The sequence below is a fragment of the Canis aureus genome, chromosome 11 (assembly GCF_053574225.1).
Source record: "Canis aureus isolate CA01 chromosome 11, VMU_Caureus_v.1.0, whole genome shotgun sequence".
Taxonomy (NCBI): domain Eukaryota; kingdom Metazoa; phylum Chordata; class Mammalia; order Carnivora; family Canidae; genus Canis; species Canis aureus.
Genome location: NC_135621.1, coordinates 27,488,697 through 27,504,751, shown reverse-complemented (window position 1 = coordinate 27,504,751; position 16,055 = coordinate 27,488,697). Strand labels below are relative to the sequence as shown.

Below are 16,055 nucleotides of genomic sequence, written 5' to 3'. Positions count from 1 at the left end.
TGAGTCTTGGGCTCTAATAGCCAGTGTCCCACCTGACCCCAGCTCAGGTTGTGGGTGGGGTCAGGTGCCTGAGCTGTGGAGAAGGGAAATATTTCTATGAAGGTTTTAGATTTGGAAAAAGCATTTCCCCTTATAGTCTATCTTTCAAATTGCTCTACTTTTAAAGTGTCCTGGTTCATAAGCATCTTTTCTAATCCAGGTTGTCCCAAAGTCACTTTCTTAAAAAAGATTTTAGTTTTTAAGTAAGTTCTCCACGTGTCATGGAGCTCAAACTCACAACCCTGAGATCGAATCACCTGCTCCACCTACTGAGCCAGCTGGGAGCTCCAAAAGTCATCCTTATAAATTTTCCAATTCAGAGGTTTTTAGTACATTCACTGGAATTAGACAACCCATCACTGTTGTCTAATTCCAGAATATTTTCATCACCCCCAAAAGAAAACCCACAGCCATTAGCAGTCATTCCTTATTTCCCCCTCCCTCCAGCCCCTGGCAACCACTAATCTACTTCCTATCTCAGGGATTTGCCTATTTTGGGCATTTCCTATAAATGGAATGATAAAGTACATGGTCTTTTGTGACTGGTGACTAGATTCTTTCACTGAGCATGTTTTCAAGTTTCATGTTGTAGCCTGTGTCAGTACTTCATTTCTTTTTGTGGCTGAACAATATTCCATTCCATGGAGATGTACATTTTGTTTATCCATGCATCCATTGTTGGGCATTTGGATTATTTCCACTTTGGGCTGTTATAAATAATGCTGCTCTGATTGTTCAGGTGCAAGTTTTGATGTGATATAATTGTTTTTAAGCAGTACCTCTGTATTTAAAAAAAAAAAAACATTAAAAATAGAGACCAATAAGCCCATACTCCTACCACCTAACTCAGCCATATTCATTTTTTTAAAATTTTTATTTATTTATGATAGTCAGAGAGAGAGAGAGAGAGAGGCAGAGACACAGGCAGAGGGAGAAGCAGGCTCCATGCACCGGGAGCCCGACGTGGGACTCGATCCCAGGTCTCCAGGATCACGCCCCGGGCCAAAGGCAGGCGCTAAACCGCTGTGCCACCCAGGATTCCCAGCCATATTCATTTTTATACTACCTTCAACATGTAGGTATTTTAAATGGGTGAAATCATATACTATCTTGATGCTGATGACTCCACTTTTGTTCTCTCTTCAGCTCACTCCAATTGGACTTTCACCTTCACCATTAAAACTTACAAGTCTTGTCAAGATCACCAAAAACCTCCAGCTTGCAGAACAGCAACCCATCCTCTGTCCTCATACCACTTGACCTCTAGATGGTAATGGCACTGATGATCACCTCCTCTTCCTCTTGATTTCTACAGCATTACACACTATTAGTGTTCCTTCTACTACATTGGCCACCCCTCAAATTTTATTTCCTGTTCCTTTTCCTGCCTAACCTCTAAGTGTTGGAATGTTTCCAGATTTGCTTCTGGGCCCCCTATTCACCATTCTCTCCTTAGCCATGACATCTAGTCCTCATGATTCCCAGATTCACATATATAGTTCTGACTTCTGTGAACTTTATACTCATACATACAATTGTCTACTTGACATGTCGACTTAGAGGTCTAATAGGCACCCCAACTTAGCATGACCAAAGCAGATCTGTTGATTCCTAACCCTGAAACTTTATCTCCCGAGTCTTCCTTCATCTTTGTAATAGGACCTACACAAAACCCAGGAGTCATCATTGATTTCTTTATTCCTTATTTCTGTTATCTATCTCCACATCTCCAGATATCCTCTAGAATCTAGTTACTTGCCATCACTTCAACTACTTTAGTCCAAGATACTTTCTCTCACCTGGACAACTGTAATAGCTTCCATCCTTAACCCATCTGAAGTTCATTCTTTTTTTTTTTTTTTTTTTTTTAAGATTTTATTTATTTATTCATGAGAGAGGGAGAGAGAAAGGGAGAGAGAGGGGCAGAGACACAGGCAGAGGGAGAAGCAGACTCCATGCAGGGAACCCGATGTGGGACTTGATCCCGGATCTCCAGGATCAGGCCCTTGACTGAAGGCGGCAATAAACGCTGAGCCACCCAGGGATTCCCCTGAAATTCATTCTTCACACAGTAACCATTGTGATTTCTTTAAGACCAAAGTCAGACCATGTCATGTCCCTGCTCACAGCTCTCCAGTTGCTTCCCATTAAAATAAAATCCAGCATCTTGTCATGAGTAGAAGGCCATCTGTAAGCTGTTTCCTGCCTGCCTCGCCAGTGCTGTCTGCTACTTTCCCCTCATCACTCTACCTCCGACACACTGGCCTGTTATTTCTCCAGTGCAATGAATTCTTGTTCTTTAAGACCCTTGTGTGAGCCATTTCTTATGCTTGGGCTGCTCTACCAGGTCTCTGCAGAGCTGGTTCCTAGTCATCTCTGTGGTTTCAGCTGTAATGTCATTTCCTCAGACCACCCATCAAAAGTAGCTCTTCTGCCCCTATGTGGTACTCTGAAACCTATTAGCCTATGTTATTTTCTTCATAGTATATATTATTACTCTGAAATTATCTCATTCATTTACTTATCTGTTTTCTATCACTAATATTAATAGTCACATTTAGTAAGCACATACTATGTGCCGTGTATTGTGATAAGTACTTACATTTTCTCATTTGTCATCCCCTTTTACAGATAAGGAAACTGCAGGTTCACAGAGCAAGAATTTTGTTTATCTTATTTTACTGCTCTACCCCTAGCACATGGAACACTGGGATCAAGTCCCGCATCAGGCTCCCTGTGTGGAGCCTGCTTCTCCCTCTGCCTGTGTCTCTGCCTCTTTCTCTCTGTGTCTCTCGTGAATAAATAAAACCTAAAAAAAAAAAAAAAAAAAGAACAAGAACAAGACAATCTGAATCACCTTATCTCTGTTAAATAAATTATACTTGGACAGCCCTGGTGGTGCAGCGGTTTAGTGCTGCCTGCAGCCTGGGGTGTGATCCTAGAGACCTGGGATCGAGTCCTATGTCGGGCTCCCTGCAAGGAGCCTGCTTCTCCCTCTGCCTGTGTCTCTGCCTCTCTTTGTGTGTGTGTCTCTCATGAATAAATAAATAAAATCTTTAAAAAAATAATAAATAATAAATAATAAATATTTGGAAACCTTTCCACAAAGAAAAGTCCAGACATAGAAGGCTTAATTGGTGATTTTTACTTAACATTTTAGAAAGAAGTAATAACCAGCATCTATACAAACTCTTCCTGAAAATTGAAGGGGAGGATTACTTCCCATATCATTCTTTTTTTTTCATATATCATTCTATAAAGCAAACGTTGTCCTAATACCAAAACCAAAAGAAAGGCATTACTCAGAAAGAAAACTAGAGAGCATATGTCCTTCATGAATATAGATGCAGAAATTCTTTTTCTTTTTTTAAATATTTTATTTATTTGAGAGAGAGTGAGCATGAACAGGGATGAGAGGGAAAGGGAGAGATAGAAGCAGGGTCCCTGTTATACTGCAAGCTCGACAGGAGGTTCGACCCCAAGGACCCCGGGATCATGACCTGAGCCAAAAGCAGACACTTAACTGACTGAGCCACCCACGCGTCCCCAAAATTTTAAACATAATTTTAGCAAATTGCATTCCACAATATATAAAAGGGAGAATGCATCACAATGACCCAGTGGGGTGAGCTTCAGGTATTCCTCATGTTTCTTTTAAGTGTTTCTTTCCCCAGCCTTGGTTACATTCCTCACACACATGCTCTGACCAGTAGTCAGGTGAAGACTAGGGATACCCTCTGTAGATTTCTGAAGTTCTCAGTCGGTGCAAGCCTCCGTTCATTTCTCTTCTACTCTGGCCTCCTCTGGCTCTCCACACTGTCTCCTGGGCCGGTCTGCAAACTCTCCAGGTGGGAACTGGGGTGATCATAGGTTCACCTCATTTGTTTTCTCTCTCTTAGGAGTCACTGTCCTGTGCTGCCTGTCTAGTAGCATCTGAAAACCATTGTTTCATGTATTTTTCTGTTTTAACTGTTGAAGTTGAGAAAGTAAATGCAATCCTTGTAACTCCATTTTGGCCAGGTGTGTCCATAGTTGGAATATGAAATTATTGACTCACATTTTATTGTGTTATTATCCCAAAATGTGATTAATTCCCCTATATTTGACATTTATTTTCATATTTACTTCATGCTGAAGTAAACATTTTCATGCACATACCTTTTTGCTTCTATTGAATTATTTCCTTAAGTTTCCTTAAGTTTCCAGGAGAATAAGCAATTTTGAAAGAACTAATTTTGCATCACAAAACTACTTTTTTCCAGCAGTGAGTATTTTATTATTTTTTTATTTTGTTTGTTTACTAAGATTTTATTTATTTATTCATGAGAGAAACAGAAATAGAGAGTGGCAGAGATACAGGCAGAGGGAGAAGCAGGCTCCATGCAGGGAGCCTGACTTGGGACTCGATCCCAAGTCTCCAGAATCACACCCTGGGCCGAAGGTGGCGCTAAACCACTGAGCTACCCTGGCTGCCCTTACTATCTTATTATTATTATTTTTTATTTTTATTTTTTCCCTTATTATTTTTTTAAATAGGCTCCATGCCCAATGTGGGGCTTGAGCTTACAACCCCAAGACCAAAAGCCACATGCTCTACCAACTAAGCCAGTCAGGCATCTCAAAAATTGTATTTAAAAAAACAGTTTTATGTATGTTTATATATGTATACCTATGTAAATATATATATCTGTATCTATATATACATTCATGTATGTATATATATGAATGCTTCCATTACCCAAGGGCTGACCTCCTTGGCTTTCTGGGTCTCAAACTGAAGAAGGGACTCCCTCCGAGAAGGGACTCATTGGGCTATTTTGGGAAAACCGGTGATGCCTAGTCTCATCATGTTTGCCAGTGGCTATTGAGTGTTAATGATTGGTCCAGTTCAGATCTGCGTTCACCCAGAACCAACTGACTAGCTCAGAGAGATGAAGTGATGTAGATGTAAAGAGCTTCCCAGAATTGTGTAGTCAGAAAGAGTGAGTAAAGAAAGCAGTCTTAAAAAGTGTGGAGTCAGAATGGTAGGGAGATTGCTATTTTCCAGACACCCAGAAGAAGGGAGAGTAAGGTGTAAATAAAACACCAGTTATTACTGTAGTGTGAAGTGTGACTTCTATTTATTTTGTTTTTCATTTGCTGGTGTTCATTCATTTATCTAATTTATCTAACAAATACTTTTTGAGAGACTTCTGAGTGCCAGGGATACAGAGGGAAACAAGATGCAGTCTAAGGGAGTCAGTTGGACAAAAAGGAAAAAGTTAAAAAGGCTGAGGTAAGTTCTGTGATGGATTTATTCACAAAGCTTTATAGGAGCATAGGGAGAGAACCTCAGCTCAAGGCAGAGGAATCACAAAGGTATATTAGTTATCTTTGATGCATAACAAACCACCCTAAAACTTAGTGGCTTAATACAGAAATAATCATTTGTTGTTTTTTTTTTTTTTTTTTTTTTTCAGAAATAATCATTTGTTATCTCTTTTAGTTTTTATGGGTCAGGAATTCAGGAGCATCTCAATAGGGAGATTCTGGCTCATGAGAGGGAAGCGTCTCTCATGACATTGCTTAGATATTGGAACTAGGGGATCTACTTCCAGGATGGTTCACTGAAGTGGCTTACAAAGTTGATGCCTCTCCATGGGGCTCCCTTGGTGTCCTTATGGCATGGCAGTTGACTTCCCCCAGACCAAGTGATTCAGGAGACCAAAGTGGAAGCTGTGCTGTGTGTGGCCTGTCATTGAAAGTTACACATGATCACTGCCACCATAATTGGTCACAAGGTTACCTGTGGCTCAGTGTGGAGAAGGCCTACACAAGGGTGTGAATACCAGGAGGTAGAAACATTTGGGACCATCTTGGAGGCTGGCAATAAATATAGGGGTATGTATATTTTTTCCAATGAGATTTTTTGTTTCTTATGGATAAATACCCAGTAGTGTGATTAGTGGATCATATAGTATTTCTTTTTTAGATTTTTATTTAATTTATTCATGAGAGACCGAGAAGCAGAGGGATAATCAGGCTCCCTCTGGGGAGCCTGATGTGGGGTGGGGCTCAATCCCAGTACCCCAGGATCACAGCCTGAGCTGAAGGTAGACACTCAACCACTGAGCCACCCAGGTGCCCCAGTATTTCCATTTTTAACTTTTTGAGGAACTTCCATATTGTTTTTCATGGTGGCCACACCAGTTTGCATTCATATCAATATTGTACAAGGATTCTTTTTTCTCCACATCTTCACCAACACTTGTTTTTCTTGTCTTTTTGATTCTACCCATTCTGACAGATGTAAGGTGATATCTCATTGTGGTTTTTTGTTTTGTTTTGTTTTTAAAGATTTTGTTTATTTATTCATGACAGACACATAGAGAGGCAGAGATACAGGCAGAGGGAGAAGCAGGCCCCATGCAGGGAGCCTGATGTGGGACTTGATCCCCGGTCTCCAGGATCACGCCCTGGGCCGAAGGCAGGTGCCAAACCGCTGAGCCACCCAGGGATCTCCCAGCCCATTTTTTAATCAAATTGGAGGTTTTTTGGTATTGAGTTTGTGTAAGTACTTTAATATATTTTTTATACTAACTCTCTATCAGATATATCATTTGCAGATGTCTGCTCACATTCAATAGGTTGTCTTTTCTTTTCTTTTTTAGATTTTATTTATTTATTCATGAAAGAGAGAGAGAGATTGAGAGGCAGAGACACAGGCAGAGGAAGAAGCAGGCTCCACGCAGGGAGCCTGATGTGGGACTTGATCCCAGGTCTCCAGGATCACGCCCTGGGCCAAAGGCAGGTGCTAAACCGCTGAGCCACCCAGGGATCCCCTGTCTTTTCATTTTTTAAAAAACGATTGTATTCATTTGAGAGAGAGAGAACACGTACCTGAGCATCAGCAGTGGAGAGGGATGGGGAGACGGAGAAGCAGGCAGAGAAGGGCTGCTTGCCCATTGCAGGGCTCCATCCCAGGACCCCAAGATCATGACCTGAGCTGAAGGCAGACACACTCACCTGACTAAGCCACCCAGGCGCTCCCTCCTGTCTTTTCATTTTGTTGATGGTTTTCTACCCTGTGCAGAAGCTTTTTATTTTGTATAGTCCCAATAGTTTATTTTTGCTTTGTTTGCCTTGCCTTGGAGGACTGATGTACAAAAATGTTGCTGAAGCCAGTTTCAAAAAAATCACCGCCTGTATTTTCTTCTAGGAGTTTTAAGGTTTCCAATCTCACATTTAGGTCTTTAAAGCTTTTTTTTTTTTTTTTTTTTTAAAGATTTTATTTATTCATTCATGAGAGAGACAGAGGCAGAGACGTAGAGAGCAGGTTCCCTATGGGGAGCCTGATGTGGGACTTGATCCCAGGACTCCAGGATCATGACCTAAGCAAAGGCAGATGCTCAACCACTGAGCCACCCAGGTGCCCTGGTCTTTAAGATTTTATTTTTTTTTTTTTTAAGTAGGTTCCACACCTAGCATGGAGCCTGACACAGGGCTTGAACTCAAAACCCTGAGATCAAGAGTCAGACACTTAACCAACAGAGCCACCTATGTGCCCTAAGATTTTAATTTTTAAAGCATTTATAGTAGCTACATTATCATCCCCTGGCTTTGCACTTCACTCTCCCAGTTACTTATTATCAGTGGTTTTCTGTGTCATTTTCTCACAGAGAAAAAGAGTCTTCAGGATCTCAGCCCTTTTAGAATACTTGTGGCAACCCTCCAGTATTGTCAGAAAATTAGAATAGTAGGTCAAGAGTGGGTGAAGGATAAAATCTTGATCTATATCAAGAGCGAGCCCTTCCCAACACACACAGATCTACAGTGACATCTGACAATCTTTGCTTTGTGAACGTTTGTCTTAAATCCTAAGATTGGCAGATTAGGGAGAAATTTACTGGAGGCCGAGTAAAAAGATGCCTGTAAACATGTACATTTAATTTTAAAAATTCCTTCAGTAGCACCTTAGAGTTACTTGTGTTGATCCTGGTTTTCAAAAGTTAGCCTCTCAGTACCCCTGTGACAACAGCAGGGCAGCTGATGACGTGGTTTACTCCTTAGCTGCTTTCACCAGCTTCCAGATGGCTGCTTTCAGGAAGGTTTCCATAGCGACCAAGGGCAGGAAAAACCTGCCCGCCCAGTTTAGCGATATTATATCCGGCTCGTTCTGAGAACTCAGAGACTCAGGGCAGTCTGTGGGAGATGTGGCATATATGGATTATTGCAGAGACCTTGAAATATATATCCAGAATCTGACCATTTCTTGTTGGTTCCACTGTAGCAAAGTCCGTATCATTCCCACCAGCGTCACCTCTGCCTGCTGCATTCAGCCTTCTCTGCACAGCAGCCAGAGAGCTTTTATTTTTATCAATTTTTATTTTTTTTAAGGATTTTATTTATTTATTCATGAGAGATACAGGCAGAGGGAGAAGCAGGCTCCATGCAGGGAGCCTGACATGGGACTTGATGACATGGGACTCAATCCTGGGTCTCCAGGATTAGGTCCTGGGCTGAAGGCAGCACTAAACTGCTGAGCCACCTGGGCTGCCCCAACCAGAGAGCTTTTAAAAACCTAAATCAGGGGATCCCTGGGTGGCTCGGCGGTTTGGCGCCTGCCTTTGGCCCAGGGCGCGATCCCGGAGTCCCGGGATCAAGTCCCACGTCGGGCTCCTGGCATGGAGCCCGCTTCTCCCTCTGCCTGTGTCTCTGCCTCTCTCTCCTCTCTCTATGACTATCATGAATAAAAAAATTAAAAAAAAATTAAAAAAAAAAAAAAAACCTAAGTCAGATTCAGGTTCACCTCTGCTAAGAACTCTGTTGTGATGCCCACTTACCAGGGGAGAAGATCCAAAGTCTGCTCACACAGTCAGGCCCTCCATGACTCCTGCTGGAGTTTGCTCTTCTCTCCTCATTCCCAAGCCCCTGGCCACCTTGCTGCTGCTGTTCCTTCCTCAAAGGCTTTGTACTTGCTATTCCTTCTGCCTGGATCCCTTTTCCTTCAGATAGCCAAATAACTTGATCCCTCACTTCCATTTTTGTCTTTGCTCAGATGCCACCGTATCCTCAGAGGGCTTTTCCTGACCACGTTATTATACATAATAACATAATAAGAGGGGTTACCCTCTCTTCTGTACTCCCTATACTTTTATCCTGCTTAATTTTTCTTATAGTACTGTAGTTATCACGATCTGACTCAGCTATTTTTATGTTTATTGTCTGATTCTGTAATGTAACAGCTGGAACTTCTGATTTTCACTGTTGCATCTCAGTCCTTAGAACCATGCCTGGATTGTGGTGGCACTCAGTAAATGTTTGTTGAGTGGATGAATGAGTGGGAGGCAAGCTAAGATCAGAATTGTCTTCCTGGCTCCCTCAGTTCTCCAAAGCCAGAGACAGCTCATTTCCTTCACTGTCAGCAACGCCTGCCTTTACACACTCTCTCTGTCCCTCCAGAAGAAACAACCAAATCATTACCTCTGTGGCGTCAGTGATGAGGATGCTCCTGATGATCTAGCTGGTGGCTGTGTGGTATCAGTTCACCAGGCAGGATGAGGAGATAGCATGGTTTTGTAGGAAGGTACATTATAGGAGTCTGTTTGGAAAACTGTATATGGGTCTCTTCTAGGCTTATTTTCTTCTGCATAATGAATAGAGGTATCTTCTTCAACATGTGTTATAAGGATTGAATGATGATGTGATTTTTTTTTTTAAAGTTTTATTTATTTATTTATTTACGATAGTCACACAGAGAGAGAGAGAGAGAGGCAGAGACACAGGCAGAGAGAGAAGCAGGCTCCATGCACCGGGAGCCCGACGTGGGATTCGATCCTGGGTCTCCAGGATCGCGCCCTGAGCCAAAGGCAGGCGCCAAACCGCTGCGCCACCCAGGGATCCCGATGATGTGATTTTAAAACTTGTAGTTCATTCCCTTTCATGTAAAAGTATATATTGCTCTATCTAGCACGTAATTCTGATTCAAACCTGACCCTATATAAGCTGTTATACTAAAGGAAGACATTCGTTTTTATTTTTTTTTAAGATGTATTTATTAGAGAACAAGTGGGGGGGAGGGACAGAGGGAGAGAAATCCTCAAGCAGACTCCCCTCTGAGCATGGAGCCCCACACAGGGCTCATCCCACAACCCTTACTTAGATCACGACCTGAGCCAAAATCAAGAGTCAGACGCTCAACCCCACATGCCAGGAAGACATTCAGCTTTATTATCCTTACACAGAAGAGACAACCCTAGGATGGCCAACCTATGCCGATTCTGCAGTCTGGCTCTCAGTGGCGCTTGTCTGGAAGCAGGAGGGAGCAGCTCTCCCAGTTGGGCAGCAGGGCCTCCCTGACGGGCATTTAGGCCGAATGTGGCATGGTCAGGGTGTGTCTGAGGCAGGAGTGGAGGTTGGTGACCAGCTGAGCTGCCCTTATGAGCTACAAGATGACTCTTTTGCCCCAGAAAGAGAACGGGGATTTTTTCACATGCCCACTATGAACATATGCTTAAGTTAAGGGCTCATAGGGTGATGTCTTCCCAAAGCTCCCTTTGATTTTCCTTTTCTGCTTTTTCAGTCACCTGACCCTTCTGGGTCAGAATTCTATGGCAGAGGGAGTGAGAAGGTGAGGTGCTGGTGTGGGCCAGAACAGCAGGAACCACTTGAAAAATGGCAAGAGAAGATGTTTCTTTAGGTCTGGGTCTGGGGGGACATGATTTTAAAAACTGGAAGGCAGCTTGTCCTAAAATATTTCAGCCACATTTCCTTATTGCTGCCTCTCATTTTTTTTTTCACAGAGTCCAAGCCTTTCATTCCATAGTTGGAAATAAAAGGCTTAATAATCAGAAAAGGCTGAGGAAACTGCTACAGAAATTGCATTTCTGTTGAAGCTCGAGTAATAACAGATTCTTTCTAGATCTACAAAGAGCAGTAATAACAGATTATGAGAAGGTAGAGAGTTAGAGGACACCCCCAATTGATGGCTTTTTCTTTTTTAAAATTGAGATACAGGACGCCTTGGTGGCTCAGTCAGTTAAGCGTCTTCCTTCTGCTCAGGTCATGATGCCTGAGGGTCCTGGGATCAAGCCCCACATCGGGCTCCCTGCTCCACAAAGAGTCTGCTCCTTCCTCTCCCTCTGCTCCCTGTTTGTGCTCTCCTTCTCTCTGTCAAATAAATAAAATCTTTTTTAAAATTTAAAAATAAAAAAATCAGATATAATTTAGATGCTATAAAATTCATTTTTAAAGTGTGCAATTCAGTAGTTTTAGTATTTCATACTGTTGTGCAACTATCACCACCATCCCATCCTAGAATCGTTTTCATCTCCCCAAATTGAAACCTTGTTAGTGGTCACTCTGAAGTCCCACCTCCCCCATCCTTTGGCAGTCATTAACCTATTTTCTACCTATGGATTTGCCTCTTCTGGACATTTCACTTAAATAGAATCATACAGTATTTATCCTCTTGTGAGTAGCCTCTTTCACTGAGCATAGTGTTCATCGATAGAGTCACATGTATCAGTACTTTGCTTCTTTTATATGGCTGAATAATTTTCCACTATATGGATGGATGGTCCAAACTTTTTTTAATAGTTTCTAAAAAGATTTTATTTATTTATTTATTTATTTATTTATTTATTTATTTATTTATTTATGAATGAGACAGGGAGCACAAGTGGGGCGCAGAGGAAGAGGGAGAAGCAGGCCCCACAGAGCAGGGAGCCTGATATGGAGCCCGATCCCAGAACCATAAGATCGCAACCTAAGCCAAAAACAGACACTTATAAATGAGCCACCCAGGTGCCCCAGTTGGTCCAAACATTTGTATATCCATTCATTAGTTGGCTTTTTTCTCCTTTTTGGCTATGATGAATAATGCTGCCATGAACATCTGTGTACAAGTGTCTGGGTGGATGGACATGTTTTCATTTCTCCTAGGTGAGTAACTGCAGGAGTGGAATTACCAGGTCATATGGAAATTCCATTTACCTTTTTGATAAATTGCCAAACTGTTCTCAACATCAGCTGTTCCATTTCACACACCACCAGCAATGTAAGAGTTCCACTTTCTCTACATCCTTGTCCACACCTACAATCCTTTTGATTAGAGCCATCTTAGTAGGTGTGGAATGGTACCACATTGAGGTCTTGGTTTGCATTTCCCTGAATGAATAATCTTTTTTTTTTTTTAAGACTATTTATTTATTCATGAGAGACACACAGAGAGGCAGAGACACAGGCAGAGGGAGAAGCAAGCTCCCAGTGGGGAGCCCGATGTGAGACTCGATCCCAGGAGTCTCACATCGGGCAGATCCTCAACCACTGAGCCACCCAGGTGCCCTGATGAATAATCTTTTTACCTGCTTTTTGGCCATTTAATTCTTCTTTGGAGAAATGTATATGCAGATCTCTTGGTCATTTTGTCTTTTTTATTGTTGAGTCCTCATTTTTTGAGAGGACAAAAAAAGGGAGGCAGGAGTTTCAGCAGCAACAGGAGAGATCTAGATTAGATTGCGACCTCCTGGTTTCCTAGCCATAAGGCTAGTGGAGAAAGTGGTCGAGTGGATGGTTTGGTGAAGGGGAAAATGTCAGTGTTGAGGTGAATTCAAGGTATTGGCTTAGAAGCCTAAGTTGTATTCTGCTAAATGGTTCCTTAAAAATTCTGGCTCAGGGATCCCTGGGTGGTGCAGCGGCTTGGCACCTGCCTTTGGCCCAGGGCGTGATCCTGGAGACCCGGGATCGAATCCCACGTCGGGCTCCCAGTGCATGGAGCCTGCTTCTCCCTCTTCCTGTGTCTCTGCCTCTCTCTCTCTCTCTGTGTGACTATCATAAATAAATTAAAAAAAAAAAAATTCTGGCTCAGGGAAACCTAATCATGGAGGTTTGGCTGTTTTTTTCCCCCCTTTTGAAGAACCATTGGCTTGAGCCTAGGGCACCAGGAAGCCTGTGTGTATGATTCTCTCCTTTACCAATGGAACTGAGTGGACACTCCTCTTGGCTCACAGAGCTGTTAATAGTTTTGTAGCTTCTTCAGAGTGTTTCATGTATCCTCTCCCAGATGAAATGTTCAGAATAGGAGGCATTTCTTTGAAGGGTGACTTTTCCTTTTCACTCAGAGTAGTGGGTGGAAATGACTCCTAGGAGAGAGGCTGCATTATAATGACTTTCCCCTCTGCTCTCCTGCCAGGGCAGATGTTTCTGGACCAGATGAAGCCTGAGGAGCCTTCCAGCTATAAGATAATAGGCCAGGAAGCCTTCTGAGTGTAGATTTGCAGAAGACCTGCCCTGCCTCTCCACACAATGTCAGGTGAGAGGCTGTCCAGAAGGAGAGGAGGGTCTCGCCCTGAGGGCCCATCCAGTGGAGTGGAAGCAAGACAGACCTCTGAGGATAACAGTGCGAGAAAGGAGGAGGCCCTACAGGGCACCCAGGGTCACCACAGCTTTTCACGGCTCAGATCTCCAGCTTCCCTCAATCTCTTATGCTCTCCCCTCCCTCTAGGCTACAACTCCTCACACTTGGGTGGGGGAAGATGTAAGGAGATGAAATTTGGTTATGTTTTGTAACATGCTGCTTTTTTTCTTTTGCTCATTTTTAGGTCTTTTCCCCACACCCACCCATCCCACTTCAAAGGGTGCAGTCCTCCCTTTTCTGCTGGTGCCCTGGGGGAGCGTGGGGGATGTCCCAACTTGAATTTTCCCCCTCAGTGCTCGGCATTCTCTTCATCTCCTATTCCTGATCCTCCTTGATTTTAGGAAACCACATACCTTCTGCCAGTGGCCCCTTCTCAGCCCTGACCCCGAGCATGTGGCCCCAGGAGATCTTGGCCAAGTACACACAGGTATAGCTGGGTGCCCAGGCTGTGGCGCCAAAGGGAACCTACTGCTTTAGACTTCCCGGGGGTGGGTAGCCACCCTACTGTGTTCACTTCAGCTCAGAAGCCATCATCAGAGATGGCATCTTAGCTCCACGTCCTCTGGGAATCAGTCATTAGGTTGGAGAAAAAGTATTATGGCACCATGTGCTCAATACTGTCAGGATATAGAAATGCATAAAATTTATTTATACCTTGATCTTACTGTCTTTGACCTCTGAAGAGAACGAGGAAAATGCTGGGTCAGATGGAGAAGGTGGTGGCTCCTGTAGCTGAGTGATGACCACAGAGGCTTCAAGGCAGGGGCGGCCTTTGATCTGAGTCTTGACGGCTGGTGGAATTTCAGCAGGCAGTTGTGTGGGTGGCATCTTCCAGAATCTGTGGTCCCAAACTGGTGGCCACACAATTGGCTCTTCCTAATCCTGGTTCTAGAAGGAAGAGTCCGTAGAACAACCAGAGTTCTGCTACGATGAGTTTGGTTTCCGCGTGGACAAGGAAGGTAAGAATGGGCCCTTGGTGCATAATCTTGCTGGTGTCCATGGGGAGGACTCCAGCTCTGGTGACAGTCTATCATGCCACCATGAACTGGGCTCTGGGGTTTCACCTCCTCCTGTACTGACAACAGTATCACCCTCAGAGGCAGCTCTGAGTATATGGAAACTTCTGATATTTTTAAGTTTAGGTTAATTTTATTGATCTTCATATGATAATAAAAGCAGTGATTTTACTGTAGTGAAGTTGAAAAACACAGAAAAGTATAAAGATTAAAACAAATTAACACATGATCCCACAACCTAAAGATAACTGTTGACACCTCAGTTTCTTTCTTTCCTGGCCATGTGTGTCTGTACTTTTCATAACTGACGTTATGATATCTACACATTTTTTTTTGATATCTACACATTTTTATATTGCTCTTATGTCTCTTAACATTATTTACCACAAGCGTTTCTTCTGTCAGCTAAGATCTCTTTAAAAGCATGTTTTTCATAATATTCCATTATAATGGATTTATCCACAATATTTTATAACCACCCTTCTGTAAGTGGGCTTCCAGGCCATTTCCATTGTTTTCTTCTGTAAATATACCTTCTGGTTTCCAAATGGGCTGTCGGGAAAGCTGTCTGCCAGAACCCAGGACAGCCTGTCACCAGGATATAACTAGGACTAGAAGATTTTAATGGGCTGAAACCAGTCTTCGGGTCACTCATATTCCAATTCTGATGTAAGTTTTCCTTGCTCTCTGGTTTGCAGGCAGATACTTGGAAGTTAGAAGCTGGGCCTGTGAGGAACACAGGGAATTCTCTAGCATAATGGAAATATTCTCTATTTTGATGGGGATGACATTTAGACATTTACTTACAGATACTCACCAAAGTGTACACTTAAATTTGTGCATTTGACTGCATGTAATTCACTAAAGGTGAAGTTTTGCAAAGCTGAGGCTGAGAGTGTGGTTCTCAGATGAGTAAGGATGAGGAGTTGTGTGAGGCTACGTGCCCTGATGTGCCCTGGTGGTGTTCATGCCAGCATTTTAGTGGCTGTCTGCAGGTTGTATGAGCTCCACCACCACATCCCCAGTGCTTTGAACAAAGCTGAAGGTGGCCCTGGCCCTTGTGGAATTCCCAGGCAATGAACGAATAACATGCCTGTTATTATTCATGGGGGCAAGAAGAGCTATGAAAAAATTTGGAGCTGTGGAGAAGAGGGGAGGTGGGTTGTGTGCAAGGTGATGAAGGAAGGCCTCTCGAAGGGGAGACATTTGGATAGAGACTAGGAATAGTAAGTTCAGAGGCCCTGAGGTGGGAGTGGATTAGGTGAGGAATAGCTGGAGCCAAGAGACCAAGAGCGGTAGGTGATGAGGATGGAGGAGCCAGGCTGAGAGGATGTAGTCACAGAGCCTTGCAAGGCCTCTGGTCTGAGTGAGCCAAATGACATGGTCTGATTTGTGTGAGAAGGGGCACTCTGACTACTGGGTGAATGCCTTTAGGGAGGCAGGAGTAGAAACCAGTGAGTGAGAGGGCTGTACGGACCCAGATGGAAGTTGATGGCTTGGTCAAAGGCCATAGTTGGATGTGGTAAGAGCAGTGAGAGTCCACCAAGACCATTTGCCTTGGGGTTGAATGAGGGAGTAAGTGGAGAGGAGCCAGAGGGGCTTCT

At 43.2% G+C, this 16,055-nt stretch overlaps 1 protein-coding gene and 1 long non-coding RNA gene across 10 annotated transcripts in view; one reads left to right on the top strand and one right to left on the bottom strand.

Annotated features, from left to right (window-relative positions):
- SGSM3 (small G protein signaling modulator 3) overlaps positions 1 to 16,055 on the top strand; it is a 43,341-nt gene that overhangs the window by 20,362 nt on the left and 6,924 nt on the right. For 4 of the 9 annotated variants that reach the window (XM_077914405.1, XM_077914404.1, XM_077914396.1 and 1 more), the window contains exons 2-5: positions 1,186 to 1,309; positions 13,211 to 13,330; positions 13,777 to 13,862; positions 14,328 to 14,394. In XM_077914405.1, the coding sequence (XP_077770531.1) occupies positions 14,365 to 14,394 (30 nt within the window). In that variant the 5' untranslated portion in view covers positions 1,186 to 1,309; positions 13,211 to 13,330; positions 13,777 to 13,862; positions 14,328 to 14,364. The remainder of the gene's footprint in view (positions 1 to 1,185; positions 1,310 to 13,210; positions 13,331 to 13,776; positions 13,863 to 14,327; positions 14,395 to 16,055) is intronic. The other 5 variants (XM_077914399.1, XM_077914402.1, XM_077914397.1 and 2 more) reach the window with 3 other exon arrangements.
- On the bottom strand, positions 10,785 to 14,475 carry LOC144323668 (uncharacterized). Its single transcript, XR_013389046.1, has 2 exons — positions 14,090 to 14,475; positions 10,785 to 11,187 (listed from the first exon to the last, which is right to left on the bottom strand). It is a non-coding gene; the product is annotated as an uncharacterized LOC144323668 (long non-coding RNA).